Below are 19,952 nucleotides of genomic sequence, written 5' to 3'. Positions count from 1 at the left end.
AAATAAGACTCTTGGGAAGGCCTAGTTTTGCACATTCGGATGTTTACTACAGTTCCATGCAAACAGGAAAGCTCATTGGGGAGGCTTAGTAAAAATCCAGGGGAACTGGCTGTTGAGCAGGGAGATCTCCATGCATCTCTTGGATGCACAGCATGCATTCCCTACAGCCGCCCAAGGATCCAAAGACCAGCAGGATGCCTTCACACCCAGGAGCCCAGGCAGACAACAGCCCAGGGGCTCAGTGCTGCTCAGTTCTGAATCATCACGATCGTACTGACACAGCAAGGGCTTCCATCCAAGTCACCAGCACAAGCCAGCAGCACAGGGCAGGCCAGCCAGGACCTGCCTCCTCCAGGTGGGGGTGGCTGAGGCACTACACTATGTGTGTGGGACAGCTCTCCAAGAGGCAGGACATGTGCCAGTGCAGGAGAGCAGGCTCCCACCCAGCCCAGGTGGCCACTGTGTTTCACCTGGATGCCAGACCTCTGCTTGTAGGGTCTCTGTAGGGGCACAGCCATCACCCACAGGTGGTATGAAGCTTCACTGGAAGAGTTCCCCTCCCCCCTCCCTGGGCTGGGCCTTTCCTTCTTGGAAGCCCCACATGGGATAAAGGCACATCAGTGGTTCTCTGGGAAGGCAGATTTCTTTTTGCTGAGTGCTGGGACTTGCACCTTCACCCAGGCAGGACGGGCCCAGCTCCGGCTGGGGGCTGCAGCACAAGACACTGCATCAAGCAGTGTTCTTCCACCCACAGACAGGACAGACTTGCCCGGTGCCCAGCTGGGCATCACAGATGAATCCAAGGGGACACTGGGATGCATGCACCACAGCACACTGGTGACAGTCCTGCCTGCCATTCCTACTGGTGGCACATGCTTGCAGCTCTGCAGGCCAACAACCTCTCCCTACTTCAGATGGTGATGGAGTTAGTGCTGGAGAACTGAGATACATAGGAAGCCAGGATGGGGTTGGTGGGAAGAACTTTGATGGGCAAGTCCCAGCTGAAGGTGTCCACTTCCATCTGCTCCACCCCAGTCCAGGTGACAGCCTCTGACTGGCTCCCACGAACCAAGCAAGTTCCCGCCGACTCCCCAGAGGTCACAAATTCAAAGTGCAGCCTCCACTTCAGGGACACTGTGGGCAAGAGGGTGGTCAGCAGACAACACCACAAGGGCCATGGACAGCAGCTGTCTCAGCACTGTCTGTCCTGGCAAGGGGACAGCAAATGACCCCACTGACACAGGCCAGCTCCCTCCCAAGGAACACATCTCTGCTGAGCATGGGATATGCAGGGCTGGGGACATCACAGTCCTCCTGCAGAGACAAGCAGGGGTGGGTCCCTTCCCTGGTGAGTACTAACCGATGTTGGTGGTGAATCCTGGGGTCGAGCTGAGCGGGATGGGCAGGCTGAAGCTGCTCTGCGCTGTGTGCAGGCAGGACTCCTGATGGCGGGCATGCATGGTGAAGGAGACAGGCTGCCCCCGCCGGCGCTGGAACTCCTCCTGAATGCTCTCCTCCGTCTGCAGGCTCACCGAGAACTGCAGGGCGATTGGCAAGGTGCTTGCTCTCACAACCTCATACACACCACGTGCAAAGCCTGGGGGCTCCATTTCCCAAACAAGCTCAGGACTGGGCCATTGTCCACCTCACACTCCCAAGGAGACCCCAGCTGGGTCCCACTAGAAACCCTTAGAGCCCAGTGCCACCCCACAGCCCCTTCTCCCTAAAACCCTGCCTCTCCCCCATGATCCCAGAGACAATAATGACCTGCAGACATGGGATGTCTCCTTCTGAGAAGTTGAAGGTCCCAATGACATCCTCTCCAATCTTATACACAGTCTTAAAGATGCAGAATGTCCCCACCTTCCCACGAGTGTTGCTGATGTTGTACAGGTCTGTGGAGCAAGAAGAGGAGTAAGGGTTGCGGCAGGACAAGGCCCTGCACTGTGCAGTGCTCTGGGTTAATGACATGACCACATCCCTCCTGCTTGGGTGTGAAGGACCGTCCCTAGAGTGGTATTCCCTTTGGGAAATGTCTGCAGTGGGCAAGAGCAAACCCCACACTGGCTGTGATATGCTGGGCACAGGGTCTCTCTGCCTGAAGTAGGAACAACCTGAGACTAGCTAGGAGGCCCTGAGCCAAGCAGGCCCTGACAGAGCTGCTCCACAGCCACAGCTGGAACTTTGCTTTGTCAGCAAGAGATTTTTTGCAGCTGGCCCCGAGATGTTCTCCATGCCCAGCTTCTTAGGAAGCACAGCAGGTTTGAGCAGGGAATATGACCTACGCAGGCTGCGTCGGGAGGTGGCCACCATGAGCAGTTCTGTCGCTAGGTCCGCCAGGCGAGAGTCTTTCTTCAAGCCCTCCTCCTCCTCCAGGAAGGGGTTTGAGGGTGCAACAGCCTCATCCTGTGGGAACTGGTAATCCTTGAGCCCTGGGAAGAAGGCAAGAGTATCAGCAGGGCAGGGTGCAGCCTGCCTGCGTGTGCAGGGAGGGCAGCGCGTGGCCTTACCGTGCAGCACGAGGACGCGGAAGGGGACGCGCAGGAGCTTGATGGGGGAGTTGACGCGCTGGCAGCCGATGGTCAGCTTGTACACATACTTCACGGACTGGCCCCGGAAAGAGGGGGGGCCATCAACAGGCAGCGTCTCACAGTATGAATCTGCAAGGGGTGCAGAAAATTTGCCTTCTGAGGCCAAAAGGAAGCTCCTGCAGCTGTGGTGCGCAGGCTCCCTGCGCCAAGTTAGGAACAGCAGCGCTGAGTTAGGGACAGTGCCTGGTGCTTTCTGCTGTCTCCTCTTTCCTCCAGAGGCCAAGCACAACTCAGCTCCCCTGCACCAGGCACACTGCTCCTCACATCACATGCACCATCATCCAAATATTGCTTCCAGCACATACAACCACACACACAAACTCTGTCTCCAAAGAATGTGAAAGATGTAAAATCCAGGAACACAAACACACGAGAGCTAAACTTACTCATCACGAGTTCAACCCAATTTTGCCTCTGTGCACTCCTTTGTCCACTGCTCTCAAAGCGCAGCCTTCTGCAGGCCCTGCCCCATGGGCATGTTGATCAGTACCTCACGCCTCTTTTAGTATTTGCTTTACACAAACCCTCAAACTCAGCAACAAGTTAGTTTCTTCCTGTGTTTTTCTTTGAAGGACTGCATCTAAAAGATCGAGAAACAATTCCGAGATCTTCACAACAACCTGTGGTGTGTCCCCTGTGACAGGCTGATGACTTAGACCACATAGCCTCTGAGGGCTCTGAGATACCAGGGCCTGTCTTACACCACATTCAGCCCTCCTAGAGCCCCTTGGCCACCACACAAACCCCAATGCCTCTTGATGCAGTGTGAACACTTCTGCAGCTTTCCCAAACCACATGCTGTATAACAAGAAAGACACAAACAGCAAACTGTGGAAAGTCTCCACCTCTCTGGCTTGCCCACCGTAAAGCAGATACGCCCTGACAGAGGAAGGGCAGCATCCTGCTCTGAAACCACAGATCCTTCCCCATGTCTGGCACATACTGAAAGTTGAGGCTTAGATTAAAAGTTAGGGTTATATTTTAAATATAACTCCTAGATTTAAAATAACAGGACTGGAAGGAAGAAAAAAGCCTGTGCTAGCGTGTAGTGTCCACAGGATGTCACACCTTAAAACAAGCCTCTCTTTCTGGACCAGGGTGCAGATAAAGCAGAGAACTATCCTGACAGGGAGGAAAATCAGATATTTCCAAGGAAAGAAGCAGACTTCTGTAACCCCCATACCAAACTTAACAAAAATGCTCACAAAGCCCTTCATGCCCAGTGAAGATAACCTGAGCAGAGACCACCGCTGTCAGAGGAGGATGGGCAGTCTGCTACCTGGCACAGGAATGCCAAGACTCAGGAAGTCCCAGCTTCCCTGCATATCCCAGAAGGAAGCACATTCCTGGTGCTACACATGCATTCCTTACCCACCCACTGTGCCCTCTGGCTGGGCTTCTGGCCTGTGTCCAGGCTGCTTCCATTTCCTCCCCTCTCTGTGATCTACCAAGGTATTACAAAAACAGCCACAGAAATTATTTGAGGACTTGAGAAAATGTTTCATTATGACAAATTTAAGAGCTCAGCCTGGGTCGTGTGTCAAAGGGCTGGGAGATGAGTCAACTTCAACATATAGGCACCACAACAAGAGTAAGGTATTGGGGAATAAGTTGGTCAGCAAATGAAAACAAGTCCTTCTATCAAGAGACAGTCTAACACAACCTCAATTGTATGTGCCAGCTCTGGCTGCAGTTTAATAACACAGTATACTGCTGAAGCAGAATTAAGATTTCTTGGGGTTTCTGGATTAGTTTTTTTTCCCCTTCCCAAACTGCGTAGCAAAACTCTAAACTTCTGAAAAACAGGAAATGAAGAATTAAGATACACACCCACACAGCCTCAACTCTCCCTCCACAGAGCTGGCAGGAGACCCCAGGAATGATCCGCAAGTGTGCCAGCTGCAGTCTTGTGTGAGAGCAGCAGCACCACAGGCTGATGTGATCGGTGTGAGCAGCCTGGCAGTGAAAGACCAGGGCTGTGATACAGGGATTTCAGTGCTAAAAAACCAGTGCCACATGCAGCCACATCACATGTGATGCATGAAACAGACAGGTGCATCACGCAGCCAAGGGAAAAGGTTGTAATGTACAGCCAAGGAACCTCAAAGAATAGAAGAGTCTGTGTCCTTCCTGAGGAACTGCATCCAAGCACCAGGCAGATGCAGGCTGCTAGTGCCAGTGCCACCCAGAGGCAGAGAGGACACACACACACACCACACAACTTCAGTGGGAAAAACAGACAAATCCTAGCTTAGCTGGGGGCTGAACAGCTTCTGCCTGTTAAGCCAGCACTACACAGTCAATCCCTCAATCCATCCCAGCCACCTGGAACATGGGCTGTCGTCACTGATCTGCTATCCCAGAAACTGCCCAACCTGGCCAAGATGTGCCAGGAAAAGGGGCTTCCCTCTGCTCCCAGGGAATGGATGCTCCAGCTCCCAACCTGCAAGCAGCAAGGAACACAGGAGAATCCAGGTGAGCCTCAGGTCAGCTGAGATTTCTGCCTCCTCCTCCTTCTTGCTGGCATGGCCAGCTCCTTTCCCCAATATGCTGCTGTAGAACAATAAACTAATAACCAAACGTCTTCAGACAACAGGCTCTGCAGTTTAGGGGCACAGCCCCCAGATGGCACTGCCCCACTCCACTAACCACCAAGCCAAGCCAGCCTGGTTTCACCAGGTCCACCTTTCCCTCCAGTCAGGCCCCTCCAAGGCCAGAACGGCAGGAAATACCAGCTTCAAAACCAGCATGTCACAACCCCACGGCTGCTTGGTCTCACTTGCAGCTCTGCTCTCAGCTCTGGAGAGCTCAGTGATCCAGCAGAGCCCACCCCAGCATAGGCACTGTGTCTCCAGTCCCTGTGCTCTATAGCATAAGGGGTCTCCATCAACCATTCCCAGCAGATCCCTGGGACAACCTAACAGAGCTCTTCATGCACAGCCTGTAAGGCCTAACATCCCTGCTGCTAGATCACAGGCCACTGGAATGCAAAGGAGATCTGACATAACCTGAACAGGCTGGGTCACGCAGCCACCAACCAAGAGACAACAGCGCATACTCAGCTGTTTCCATAGCTATCTACTCAGACATGGAGAGCTTTGAGCAGAGAAGATGAGGAGTGCTTACTTTCACAGCAAGAAAACTAGAACATCCAGAAGACTGTTATCTCCATGACAGCCACAACCTGAAGAGGATGCACAAACCTCTGAAGGACACCAGTCTAAATTCCAAAAATACTCTCGTGTGGCTGAAGAAATAAAGGCAAGGAAATGCAGGTGTGTGTAGCCATTCCTTCTGCTGCAACCAGGTATTTCAGAAGTTTTATGCCTTGCAGCTACACCGTGGATTGGTAGCAAAGTCCACAGGCCAGGGGCAGGACTGAGGGACATGTTGCAGTACACAGCCCTAACGCAGCAGAGAACAGACTCTGGATGATGCAGCAGCTCCTCAGCACTCATGCTCCAACCAAAGCACCTCACTTTTCCTGAGCACCAGGGTCTCACACTTGCAGCACTCAGGTCTGTAAAGCCAGTTTTGAAAGCAGAGCTCCCCAGAGACAAGCTCTGTGAGCAGGGGAAGACAAGACAGAACTCACAGGACTTTGACTCCCCAGGATCCAGTCGCAAGTCACAGAAGAGAATCTTTGGTGGGGTGGACAGGATACACTGACCCCGCTCTCCTGAAAGAGAATAAGAAACACATGAATGCTGCTCAGCCTCAGGCTGTGCCTAGGCCAGTCAAGCTTCATCCTCATGGGGAGCAACAGGGAGAAGAGAGCCAAGGAGGAAACATCTCTTGCCCTGGTCATATCATGAGACCTTGCCACTGCAGCTGGACAAATAACTGTTGTGTTTCAATCCAAGCTAGTGTAACTGTGATTTCAGTATTAACAAGGTCCCACAACATCCACCACCAGGGAATGGCAAAAGGAAAGCAACACAGACTTCCCACTCAGTTCTATGCATGCTGCGATCAAGACATACACATTATTGTCTGCTTGACTCCTGCCCACTGTGCTCTCACTGTCCCTACCCAGGGGACAGGCAGGAGTGGCACTCACCTCTGTTGGGGACAAAGACGGTCTCATTCTCTGCCTGCACATCGTGCTTGCTGCCATCAGAGGGAGGGAGTGCCACCCGGTTCTCGCTGGCATGAAACTGGCAGTGGATCTGGGCGCTGGCCCATGCCAGCATCTCACTGAAAGCAAAGAGCAACACTCATATCTGTGCTTCAAACCTGAATTACAGCAGGCAGGAATTGGGAGAAGAGCAACTCTGTGTGCTCAGCTCTATGCAGGACTGCCTGTCTGGAAGAAAGAAGGCCTTGTTTCACTGTCACTGAAGCCACTCTCAACAGTCCCCCTCCAAACAAGCCTTGGGACTAAGCTCACACTGGGGTGCTGACTCAAAGCCACTTCCACCCCAGCTACTGACAGCAGCTTCACCCAAGGCCTGGCTCTGTGGCCCAAGGACTCTTTTTAAGCATCAGTAACTGCAGCCTGAACCACAACAGCATAGGCACAGCACTGACACGGCATGAGAAAACACATCTGCCCCAAGAAACCTGCTGTACACTCACGGCAGAAGACAACAGGCAGCGGAGGTCAGCAGCCCCTGTCCCATTCCATGGGGACAAGGAGGCCTGTGCAAAACTTCACAGGGATCTTTCAGCAAACATGCTGAGATCAAGCAACAAGATCTAGTCCAAAGCCTTACTCATTTCTTCATCTTTCTCATCATCCACAGCTTGGGAATGGCCACTCACTGCACTCTTTAGAGAACACCTCGAGCTGCTGCATGTGGGCCCTGGCAAAGGAATCTCAGCCATGACAAGCTAAATCCCAAGCCAGTGGTGACACACAGAACAGCACTCTGGTAACAACACAACCACTAGGGAAGTGGGCAAATTCTAAACCAACAAATTCCTGCAACCTGGGTTCAGCTGCCCCTGCCCACAGCATGGACACCCCAAGCTCAACACTCCTCAGGACAGGTAGACACAGACATGCTTCCTCTGCCCCCAGAGCATCATCCCCATCAAGAACATCAGCTGCTGTTTGTGCCAGACCAAAGAAGACACTTCTGGGTCTTTCATTAGGACCTATTTACTTCTCCTTATGCAAGGGGTTTGCTGACGGCAATAGGGGAGGCAGCGGTGTCATTTTGACGCTTCTCTGTACAGCCACAGGAATTAATGTAGGGCCACACATCCAGCACAAAAAACAGTCTCATGTTTTGGACTCTGCTGTGACCTCAACCATTCCACAGGGCACTTCCCATGGTACTACTGACACCTTTCAATTTCCAAATCACTCCTCTATCTCAATAGAGGTCTCTACTTTAGCCACTAAATAGTTCCTCTGGTGTTTTCTAACATCATGATCTGATTAGTAAGCACTAACACCAGAGCTTTAGGTGACAGAGGGATTTTTTGTGGCACACAGGTGTCCCTCCATGTGACACATTGTTCCTGTTTGGTCAAATTTAGAGATATATCCTCTGAGAGAAGGCACAACCACCCCTCCCCCACCAGGTTCAGGAAAAATAAATTCTCCTCGAAGGAAAGTGAAAGAGATAAAAACTATTTATTTAACAAACACCCAGGAAAAGGAAAATAATGCTAAATAATAAAATCTTTTGCTGTGAAGAAAAAAAACTGGGAAAGTGTTAGAGTCCTCCCTTTGGTCTCCTCGGAGCTGGGGGCTTGGTCAGGGCCAGGCTCTCTGTGCTCAGTGGAAAGTCCTCCCGATGTGTTCTGATATTGAAGCAGTCCACAGAAAAAGGAAAAAAATCTGAAATTCCAGGGAAGGAAAAAAAAAGCTCAACTCTCAGTCTCTCTCCGGAGAAAAAGAAACTGGAAAACTGGCTGAAAGCTGGCTGAGAAAAAAAAAAAGTCGCTATCTCTGTGTGACCTTGAACAAGCTGCAAACTGCTTTGAAAAAGTTTTGCTCAGTTTTTCCTTCCTCCTCTCAGGCTCAGTTTAAAGGCATAGAAAGGCACAAGAATTAATTTCGGGGCATAGGGCAGCGATATGGGATACACATCATAAAGTCACCCCAAGACACACATCAGAGCAGTTAAAGGTCTATGTTGGAGAGTGTTGGGGAAGATGAAACAGGAAAGCCTTATAAATATGATTGCCTGACAAAAGATTTTGGGAATATGAAAACTACAGGCGACATCGAAATGAAAGCCACTTTTGAAATACCAAGTCTTAGTTACTGAACAACTGGAAAACAATGGTATGGCCGACTGAAGGTAATCCCCTCTTGATTGAACAATACCCTCTGCTTGCAGGCAGGTCCAAGGGTCAGAGCAGACCCTATTAGCTCAGCAGAAGGGGTCCAAAGAGTAGTTTTTAGAAGTTAAGATGTAACACTCTATGGTAATATAAGAACTCTTATAGGCTGTATGTAAATGCTACAGGATTTGTATCTTGTATTAGATTGGTTAGTGACAATTAGAATATTCAGTACAGAAGATGATTTATTGTATTGTAACCAGGACTTCACCATTCCATTCTATTCTCATCACTTCTTCTTCACTCTCATTCCTCTCGCTCTCTCTTACCCGCTTACTCTCTTGCTCTCTTGGGCCTGCTCAGAGCTGCCAGCTGCAGCTCTAAGCAGTGCCCCTATACCCACGCCCTTTGCAATAAACCGCATGTTCCAAGATCTGACTATAGAGATCTCTCGTCTCCATCCGTCCTGACCGTCTGAACCCACACCCCAAGCTCCCACAGTCTGGCACCCATCGTGATTGCCGACCCCACACCCAGCACCTGCAGTCTGGCGCACAACGTGATTGAAAGCCCGGTTCAGCTTTCTCCATCTGTGGGAGACTTCTCCATGGACGGTAACTAAAAGACCAGTTATAGCCACCTAGAACGTGTCGTGAGCACGGCATACCGTTGCTGCGCATCGTAAAAGCCGGAGCTCTATAATTCTGCCGAGGCAGCCCTCGAGCACGGGGATTACCTGGAGCTCTTGGAGGGAATTGCCTGGCAGTCCTCGAGCACGGGCGGCCACTGCTGCGCAGTGGCTCCCTGGAGCTCTTTGAGGAAGTCTGCCGTATCACCCCTCGAGCACGGACACGCTGCTAAGCAGTGCCGACCGGAGCTCTACGGAGGGACCCTGCCGCACGCCCCGAGCACAGGCGAGTAGTGCTCAGCACCGCCCGCACTGGAGCTCAGTGCGGACCCACCCGTGAGGTCCTGAGCACGGGAAACCATTGCCACGCGACGCCTAAAACCGGAGCTCTGAGAAAGGACCCAAAAGCAGCGTCCTGAGCGCCGAGTGGAGTGCCTGGCCAGCCCCCCACGACGGACCTCTGACTAAGGACACTGCTCCTGCGACATCATCTAAGTGAGTATCATACTGGTCTAAAAATGGGACAAACCCACTCTGCCCATGACAGAGATCTCTATAAGCAACTTAAGCATTTACTTATAAGCTCTGGTTCAAGACAATTACCTAAACAGGAGCTAAAAAACCTCTTAGAATGGACTCGGATTAATTTCCCAAATGCTGACCATTCAGCAGTCTACACCAGAGACTTTTGGGACTCAGTGGAAATCAAATTATTTAATGCCATATCACGCTGGGACAAGAGTACCGCAGAACTCATCCCGGCTTGTGCAGCGTTAATGGAACTATTCACCGCGCCCCCCCACCACCGCGCAGCTCCGCCCCGCCCCCTCGCCCACCGCTGCCTCAATCGGCCGTGCCGGAGTCACGGAGCCAGTCCCCCGCGGCCCCGCCGCCTCCTCGCCCGCCGCCACCGAGATCGGCTGCGCCACTCCCGAGCTCTGCCGTGCCACTCCCGAGCTCTGCCGTGTCATCATCGCCCCTGCCGGGTCCCATCCCCGCGCCGCAGCTGCCCTCGCCGGGGTCCCCCGACACCGCGCAGCCGTATCCCTCTGCCGCCCAGCCGTATCCCTCCGCGCAGCGCAGCCTCGCCTCAGAAGCCGCGAGCAGGGGGGGAACGGATGGGAATGATGCAGCTCCAGTGGCAGGGGAGACGGAGAGCCACTCTGCCAGAGCTGATGCTTTAAATCTAACACAAGGAAACACTGAAAAGCAGCCAGATTTGTTTGCAATGAGCCCCAGAGCCCCGCCAGCGAGCGGCGGGGATCTTGCAACCCAGAAAGAGAAAACGAGTTCTGAGAGTTTGTCAGCGCTACCTTCTGAATCAAAAAATCCTCCAAAGTGCTCAGATTATTCTCAGTTAACATCTTGCCATGAAATAAGACCCCAAATCTATAAAGATGAAAGTCTTAGTCTATTAGCTAAGCCTGTGATAGCTAGCCAACACCCTGACAGTCCTAAAACGTGGGCTCCCGAAATTAAAGAACTCTCGAAATTAAAGAACTAAAAAGAACTGTAAGATACAGTGGCATTTGCTCACCGTATCTTAAACAACTGCTAAAAAGTACCCTAAAAGGAACACATCAAACTTTAAAACGCATTTTAAATCAACAGAAAAGGGGAAAAGCCCAGGCTACACCTCAAAGAAGGTTGAATAAAGCCTTGTACGTTTTTAATTTCTTGAACAGCTCTCCAGAAGAGCCTGACCCCCTCATTTTCAGACATTTCTTAAACAACAAAAAAGCAAAACTGAAAGAGCACCCCCCAGTTTTAATTTAAGAATTTAGAATCAGGAAAAATAGAAAGACCTTATGATCTTATAATGTGGGGAAAGGGATTTGCATGTCTCTCTACAGGTGAAGGAACCAAGTGGATTCCAGCAAAGAACGTGAAGCTGTACCACACATCAAAGCCCGTTGTCGGTTCCACTTCAGCCAGTGACCCCGCGAGTGGAAGCCGAGAAGCCAGCACTGAAATGTGAAGTAGGCAGAACCACTGAGAGAAGATTGTCTGCCAGAAACAGCTCAAGAAAAGAATGGAGTTTTAGCATTATTTGTGTAGATGCATGTTGCTTTTAACCTTTTGTTTTTGTTTTTGCAGTGAAGCTTTACCTGTAAATCAACCAAAGACAAATGTTTGGGATGCTTTTAGCCAAATCTGCAGGCTCCGATACCATCTGTCTATCTGACACAAGCCCTGACAAACCTTTTTCAACCTGTTTAGTTGGAATACCTTTTCCAGAAGGTTTTGATAATGTTACTCTTGATAAGTATTGGCCATATGACGATCATCATGTATCTCCAACTCCCAGCCATAGACACCAAACTTATATTGATTATCTTTTATTAGCACATGGGCATGGCTGTGAAGATTTTGAAAGATTATGCTGTATGAACCTATCCGATCGTTCTGTTTCCATTCACAAACAGTTACAAAACCTAAGGGACCTAGCTAACCAAATTACAACAGATGACTCGTCTTGGCTAGACAGTTTGTTTGATAGTTGGAGCTTTGCACCTTGGCTAAGGGAACTCTGTAAAATAGGCTTGATTATTCTAGTAGTAATAATTATAGTTTTAGTAGCAGCACCTTGTATACTTCAGTGTGTGCAAAAAATGACGAGTAGGACTGTGTCTAAAATCTTATTTGTTCATCAGAAAGGGGGAGATGTTGGGGAAGATGAAACAGGAAAGCCTTATAAATATGATTGCCTGACAAAAGATTTTGGGAATATGAAAACTACAGGCAACATCGAAATGAAAGCCACTTCTGAAATACCAAGTCTTAGTTACTGAACAACTGGAAAACAATGGTATGGCCGACTGAAGGTAATCCCCTCTTGATTGAACAATACCCTCTGCTTGCAGGCAGGTCCAAGGGTCAGAGCAGACCCTACTAGCTCAGCAGAAGGGGTCCAAAGAGTAGTTTTTAGAAGTTAAGATGTAACACTCTATGGTAATATAAGAACTCTTATAGGCTGTATGTAAATGCTACAGGATTTGTATCTTGTATTAGATTGGTTAGTGACAATTAGAATATTCAGTACAGAAGATGATTTATTGTATTGTAACCAGGACTTCACCATTCCATTCTATTCTCATCACTTCTTCTTCACTCTCATTCCTCTCGCTCTCTCTTACCCGCTTACTCTCTTGCTCTCTTGGGCCTGCTCAGAGCTGCCAGCTGCAGCTCTAAGCAGTGCCCCTATACCCACGCCCTTTGCAATAAACCGCATGTTCCAAGATCTGACTTCAGAGATCTCTCGTTTCCGTCCGTCCCGACCGTCCGACCCACCCAGCACCCACAGGAGAGGATGAAAGTTTGGTAAGAAAGTTTCACAGATATGTAGGCTTGGCAGAAAGATCTCTGAATGTAGAAACTGAGGATGAGATAGAAATGAAAGCAAGTTTTGATATAGAGTAAAAGATGTTTTGCTCAAACACTGGTCACTGAATAACTGAGAAGGCAAAGCCTGGAGATGAGTTGGAAGGAGATTTTTATGATTAGGACAAAGGTATGTGACCACCAACAAAGACATGTTTTTCACCAAATAAATAAGTCTCAAGAAGAGCATAAGTAAATAGAAAACATGTTTTTATCAAAAAGAGAGCTATCGCAGGCAAACAAGAAATGTCGATGCAGCAAGAAGAAGAGAGGTCTGAGAATTTTCCACTGTAAGCTTAAATTGTAACTTACTTACTCTTGTCATTGGATAATAATGCTATAATATGGTGATGGTAGTAGCTATGATAGGCTATAGGCAAATGTAAAGATATTGTGTATGGTGTTTATTGGTTGTTATGTATTAAGATACTCAGCAAAGTATATAATGCTTTGTAACTTGAACAGAAACTTCAGAACAGTAACTACAGAAACTTGTAGGCTTCAGATATGCCTACAAGCTCTAGCTGACAGCTGTAGGGCTGGCTCTGGATACCCACTCCCTGAGCTGCTGTAACTTTGCCTATGCAATGAACAGCTTTCAAGTCCAGACATCCTTCGTGACCCCTTCTCCTATAAATTGGCGCCCAGCATTATAGAGGGGCAAAAAGGGATTTTTTCTGTGTATAGGAGACTTCTCGCTGAACGTGTAGTCGGTCACTGAAACGAAGTGACCTGAGTAGCTGCAAACAGGATGCTTGAAACGAAAGCGTGTGCAGCTGCTAACGAAAGGAGACGCCTGAAATGAAGGCGTGTGGAGGCTGGACTGACACCGCTACGGGTCAGCGCCTGGACCGGACCTCAACGAGAGACACCTGCCGCGACGGGTCGGCAAAGGTGAGCACCGAGTAATCCAGTCATGGGTCAGCATGTGTCTGCCCAACAGAAGGATGGTCTATCAGCAACTAAAACCTCTAATTAAGTCCAGTCCAACTGAATTGCCAAAAAAAAAAAAAATGAAAGATCTCATAGCATGGACTGTGACCCATGTCCCAATCACTGACTCTAAAGCAGTCTACACCAGAGATTTTTGGGACTCAGTGGGAATCAAATTATTTAATGCCATATCGCACCAGGACAAGAGAACCGCAAAACTCATACCAGCTTGTACAGCATTAGTGGAAATACTCGCTGTGCCTCCCCCACCGCCATGCAGCTCCACCCCGCCTCCTCGCCCGCTGCCACCAAGATCGGCCGCGCTGCTCCCGCCGCCCAGCAATATCCCTCCACACAGCTCAGCCCTGCCTTACAAGCTACAAACCGGGGGGGAACAGAGGGGAACAATGCAGCTCCATTAGCAAGCGAGATGGGGAGCCGCTCTGCTGGAGCTGATCCTTTGAATCTAACACAAGGAAACACTGAAAACCAGCCAGATCTGTTTGCAATGAGCCCCAGAGTCTCGCCAGCGAGCGGCGGGGATCTTGCAACCCAGAAAGAGAAAACGAGTTCCAAGAGTTTGTCAGCGCTACTTTCTGAATCAAAAAATCCTCCAAAATGTTCAGATTATTCTCAATTAACAGATTGGCATGAAATAAGACGCCAAATCTGTAAAGATGAAAGTCTTAGTCTATTAGCTTAAGCCAGTGATAGCTGGCCAACAGCCTAGCAGTCCTAAAACATAGGCTCCCATCCCCACTCACGAAATTAAAGAACTGAGAAGGGCTGTAAGAGATAGTGGTATTTGCTCACTGTATTTTAAACAACTGCTAAAAAGTACCCTAGAAAGAACACATCAAACTTTAAAATGCATTTTAGATCAACAGAAAAGGGGAAAAGCCCAGGCTACACCTCAAAGAAGGTTGAATAAAGCCGTGTATGTTTATAATTTCTTGAACAGCTCTGCAGAAGAGCCTGACCCCCCCATTTACAGACATTTCTTGAACAACAAAAAACCAAAATTGGAAGAACAACCCCCAGTTTTAATAAAGAATTTAGAATCAGGAAAAATAGAAAGACCTTATGATCTTATAATGTGGGGAAAGGTGTTTGCATGTCTCTCTACAGGTGAAGGAATCAAGTGGATTCCAGCAAAGAACGTGAAGCCGTACCACGCATCAAAGCTCGCTGACGGTTCCACTTCAGCCAGTGACCCCACGAGTGGAAGCCGAGAAGCCGGCACCCAAATGTGAACTAGGCAGAACCACTGAGAGAAGATCGTCTGCCAGAAATGGCTCAAGAAAAGAATGGAGTTTTATTATTATTTGTGCAGATGCATGTTGCTTTTACCCTTTTTTGTTTTTGCAGTGAAGCTTTACATGTAAATCAACCAAAGACAAATGTTTGGGTTGCTTTAGCCAAGTCCACAGGCTCTGACACCATCTGTTTATCCAACACAAGCCCTGACAAACCCTTCTCAACTTGTTTAGTTGGAGTGCCTTTCCCAGAAGGTTTTGGTAATGTTACTTTTGATAAATATTGGCCATATGATGATCATCACATTTCTCAAACTCCCAGCCCGAGACACCAAACTTATATTGATAATTTCAAACTCCCAGCCCGAGACACCAAACTTATATTGATAATTTCGAAGTTGATAAATCTGACCTTCAAGAATTAGAAATTTTAAGCTCTTTAACTATGGACACTTGTTATGTGTTTCATTTCGTAGGAAAAAATGGCCCTCACCTAAACATCACTCCTTATCACCAGTTTATGGTAAACTCTGGACAATCAATTGTTACAAGCGTTTTGTTGCCTCAGCTAAGTTCTTCAATTGCATTGAATCAACTAAACAAATTAGGATGCTGGCTCAGTAAAGAAATAAATGACACTTCTTCTGTGATCAGAGACTTGCTGACAGATGAAGAGGCTGTCAAGCATGCCACTTCACAAAACAGAGCTGCACTTGACTATCTTTTACAAGTATGGCTGTGAAGATTTTGAAGGATTGTGTTGTATGAACCTATCTGATCATTCTGCTTCTATTCATAAGCAGTTGCAAAACTTAAGAGATTTAGCTAACCAAATTACAACAGATGAACCATCTTGGCTAGACAGTTTGTTTGATGGTTGGAGATTTACACCCTGGCTGAAGGAACTTCGTAAAATAGGCTTAATTATTCTGGTAGTGATAATTGTGGCTATAGTAGTAGTACCCTGTGTACTTCAATGTGTGCAGAAAATAATGAATAAGACAATTTCTAATGTTTTAATAGTTCAACAGAAAGGGGGAGATATTGGAGAGGATGAAAGTTTAGTAAGAAAGTTTCACAGATATGTAGGCTTGGCAGAAATGTAGAAACTGTAGAAACTGAGGATGAGATAGAAATGAAAGCAAGTTTTGATATAGAGTAAAAGATGTTTTGCTCAAACACTGGTCACTGAATAACTGAGAAGGCAAAGCCTGGAGATGAGTTGGAAGGAGATTTTTATGATTAGGACAAAGGTATGTGACCACCAACAAAGACATGTTTTTCACCAAATAAATAAGTCTCAAGAAGAGCATAAGTAAATAGAAAACATGTTTTTATCAAAAAGAGAGCTATCGCAGGCAAACAAGAAATGTCGATGCAGCAAGAAGAAGAGAGGTCTGAGAATTTTCCATTGTAAGCTTAAATTGTAACTCACTTACTCTTGTCATTGGATAACAATGACTCTAATATGGTGATGGTAGTAGCTATGATATGCTATAGGCAAATGTAAAGGTATTGTGTATGGTGTTTATTGGTTGTTATGTATTAAGATACTCAGCAAAGTATATAATGCTTTGTAACTTGAACAGAAAGTGGCTTCAGATATGCCTACAAGCTCTAGCTGACAGCTGTAGGGCTGGCTCTGGATACCCACTCCCTGAGCTGCTGTAACTTTGCCTATGCAATAAACAGCTTTCAAGAGAGCCACCTGAAGTCCAGACATCCTTCATGAACCTTTCTCCTACAGGTCTAGATGAACCACAGAAAAAGGCGTGCTGCATTTGCACCAGCTGACTAATGATGCACTATTAGATCTTTTGTATGTGCTGGCTGCCCTTACCCAAATGAACCTCAGTTACTATACCCAGTTGCTTCGAGCCCTAGAGTTGTAATTCTGCATTTTCAAAAATACCAGCACAGCTTTTCCATCAGGGCTGCCGTATGTTTTTTTGTTGTGTCTGCTGTTTGGAAACAGAAAACTGGTCTTGCTTGAGGCAATGTTTACTAATTTTATATAAGCTTAGAGTGATTACAGTACCTTTAAATACCATATTTTGAGTATTTATTTTTCTTTCTTTTTCAGTATTGCTCTACAATATGTCACTGGATTGTTTTCATTTTTTCTAACCAGATGTCCAAACAAAATTTGCATGTCCCTTCCTGCCAGCAGAGCTGGCTTGTTCAGCTGGTGTTTGTTCAGCAGTGGAGGATCCTGCACTGGTGCTGAGGTCACTTCCCTCCAGTCTCACCTTCCCCCACAGCTCCTGTAGCCTACACAGGACACGCTCCATGCAGCCTCCAGCTAGAAGAGATTTCTTTCTCATACTCCACCACCAAATTAATTCCCTGCCTTTCTTTCAGTTCGGTTCCTGTGCTCAATATGCAGCCTCTCTGTCCATCCACCTGTCAGCCCCAAAACCTTCCAGTCTCTGACAGGTCTATTTGTTCTGACTGCCTGTTGCAGTCACTGTGCTTTGATCTGGCTCCTGCCTTTACGCAACCCAGGGCTTCATTTTCCAAACCACCAATCTATTTGCTGCTGCCACTCGTATGACTTAGCCAGGTCTCGTCAGATTGATCACCTGGGGTTTTTCTTACTATTTTAACAACTTTTCCAAGAGGCCATCTTCTGCAGACCACAAGACTCTTGAAGTTCCCAAATGAAGGCCTCATAAATGCACTGCAACCCCCTCAAACCATGCCACCTGGTACCCTTGAAGTCCCACATGTTTCAGAAGCAGGCAAAACAGCTTTTGTCATCACACAGGACAAAACTTTGGGAAGCTGGATGCTTATGCCACAGCTGAATTTGAAACCTGAACTGAGCAGGGAAGAAGAACCAGGAAGAAAAGATGGAAAGTTAAGAAAGGCAATAAATACAGAAGCCCTCTGCTGCTGAGACTGCAGGTACTGCGAGTGGGCCCACCAAAACAATCACATGTGAGTATCGTACTGGTGATGAAAACATGCTGAACCTGACAGAGCTGGAAACAGACACTTCCTGGGAAGGACTCAAGATGAGAAAGCACTCTCCACTCCCTAAAGAATCAGACAAGGCCACACACTCAACATGAAGGCTTTGGGTGATTGCTTGTGACATGAAGTCACCTGCTGTGAGCCAATATGGGAAGCTCCCATCTTCTCACATTTCCTCAACACGGATAAAGGGAGATGCAGTGCTCAAAGGCTGGGCCACAGAAAATGCGGCCACAGAAGGTGTCCCTTTCAGACCCCTGGCACTACTCGCCCCTTTGCCTGCCATCTCTGGAGGCAGGGATCACATTGATCTATCCAGCGCTGCTGGACAGAAGAGAGCTCCTTCCACAAATGCAGGAAATAATGACGTTGCCTGGATGTTGCTCTGTGGGACTGTCACCCTGGTGTGACCAGATATCCCACTTTGACAGCCAGTTGGGCTTCATTTTCTGCCAGTCACTGTCACTGAGGGCTCACCTGAAGCACAGAGAATCTCTAACTGCATACTTCTTTCCTTGTCTACTTCTTGGGGGCACAAAATCAGCATAATTACCTCAGCTTTGCCCCCAAAATTGAGATGGTGCAAGGCCTTCTTAAGGGAGTGCCTCAAGTAGGGAAGTCACAGGGTGCTGAGCTGGTACCATTGCCCCACAATGTAGCCATGACTACTGCTCCAGAGGGAGAAGGGAAAGAGGGAGGGCCGTTCCCTCTGGAGGGACCCAGGCAGCTCCAACATTTGGAAGCTCTGGGCATGGACTGGCACAGGCCCTGTACCTGCTGGCGGAGGTCGATGAGGCCGATAATGGGTTGGTGAAGGTGATCACACACTCCAGCACCTCCCCTGCCAGGAACACGGGCCCACGGCCCAGCTTGGCCAACACTTCAATCATGGCTTGGACAGTCCTGCTGCACACCTGTCAAAAAAAGCCAACAGCGGGCACGTTATCACAGAATCATGGATTCAAGGAATCACTGAACCGTTTGGGGTGGAAGAGTCCTTAAAGATCATCCTGTTCCAATTCCCCTGCCATGGGCAGGGGCACCTCCCACCAGACAAGATTGCTCAGGGCCTTATCCAGCCTGGCACTGAACATTTCCAGGGATGAAGCAACCAAAACCTCTCTGGGCAACCTCTGCCAGTGCCTCACCACCCTCACAGTAAAGAATTTCTTCTTAATATTTAATCTAAACGTAGTACCTTTCAGTTTAAAGCCATTCCCCCTTATGCTGTTACGGCGACACAGTAAGAGTGCTGGGCCATGTAACTGAGGGGGAATGGGGACACAGACACATACACACACAGGAGGTGTGGGGGGGAAACACGCACGGCCCTGTCCTTACAAGCACATACATCCTCCCCCCAAGTCTACACAGGTAAGGGGGATCAAGACACACCGCGAGGGTGAGAAAGGACAGCCCTGACACCCCCAACTCCGCGGTCCCTACCGCAGACACGCACACGGATAGCTCTACCCGAGAGATCAGGGACACAGGGCCGCAAACCTTCCGGAACTCCTGCTTCAGGCCCACTCACCACCCGCACAGGCCGCGCTCGCCGTCCGGCACCGCACCAGGCCCGGCTCGCCTCAGCCGCCCAGCGAGGATCGGCAGTGCTCGGGCAGAGTTCGGCACGGCTCGGGCAGCGCTCGGCAGCGCTCGGCAAGGCTCGGGCAGCGCTCGGCAAGGCTCGGGAACGTTCGGCAACACTCGTGTTACACTCGGCAACTCTCGGGCAGGATTCGGGCGCCCTCGGTCGGCTCACGGGCAGCTCCCGGCAACACTCGTGTTACACTCGGCAACTCTCGGGCAGGATTCGGGCGCCCTCGGTCGGCTCACGGGCAGCTCCCGGCAACTATCGGGCAGCACTCGGCAACTCTCGCACGCCCCTCAGCAGTGCTCGCTCAGCGCTCGGCTACTCTCGGAATCTACTCGGCGGCGCTCGGCCAC

At 48.9% G+C, this 19,952-nt stretch overlaps 1 protein-coding gene and 1 long non-coding RNA gene across 7 annotated transcripts; one reads left to right on the top strand and one right to left on the bottom strand.

Annotated features, from left to right (window-relative positions):
* Positions 1–22: 22 nt before the first annotated feature.
* RGP1 (RGP1 homolog, RAB6A GEF complex partner 1) lies at positions 23–19,770 on the bottom strand. Of its 6 annotated transcripts, none has more exons than XM_032096582.1 (9): positions 19,540–19,766; positions 18,780–18,919; positions 6,652–6,788; positions 6,187–6,270; positions 2,511–2,660; positions 2,286–2,432; positions 1,768–1,895; positions 1,361–1,538; positions 23–1,134 (listed from the first exon to the last, which is right to left on the bottom strand). In XM_032096582.1, the coding sequence occupies exons 2-9, from the start codon at positions 18,893–18,895 to the stop codon at positions 911–913; spliced, it is 1,164 nt and encodes a 387-aa protein (XP_031952473.1). In that variant the 5' UTR covers positions 18,896–18,919; positions 19,540–19,766; the 3' UTR covers positions 23–910. The 6 variants fall into 6 exon arrangements, with proteins under 6 accessions (XP_031952473.1, XP_031952471.1, XP_031952472.1 ...); XM_032096580.1 differs by having other exon boundaries at positions 19,465–19,619; XM_032096581.1 differs by having other exon boundaries at positions 2,286–2,660; positions 19,465–19,770.
* LOC116438039 lies at positions 9,831–11,432 on the top strand. Its single transcript, XR_004237577.1, has 2 exons — positions 9,831–9,954; positions 11,313–11,432. It is a non-coding gene; the product is annotated as an uncharacterized LOC116438039 (long non-coding RNA).
* Positions 19,771–19,952: the final 182 nt, after the last annotated feature.

Source organism: Corvus moneduloides, chromosome Z, assembly GCF_009650955.1.
Source record: "Corvus moneduloides isolate bCorMon1 chromosome Z, bCorMon1.pri, whole genome shotgun sequence".
Taxonomy (NCBI): Eukaryota; Metazoa; Chordata; class Aves; order Passeriformes; family Corvidae; genus Corvus; species Corvus moneduloides.
Note: the sequence above shows the minus strand (reverse complement) of the source record. Positions and strands in the feature narration are given on the sequence as shown.

Coding starts and splice junctions, on each gene's coding strand:
- RGP1 (XM_032096581.1), bottom strand. CDS start 18,895: ATGATTGAAGTGTTGGCCAAGCTGGGCCGTGGGCCCGTGTTCCTGGCA. Junction 6,271..6,651: donor CGTCTTTGTCCCCAACAGAG/GTGAGTGCCACT, acceptor ATTCTCTTTCAG/GAGAGCGGGGTCAGTGTATC. Junction 1,135..1,360: donor AGGATTCACCACCAACATCG/GTTAGTACTCAC, acceptor TCTTGCCCACAG/TGTCCCTGAAGTGGAGGCTG.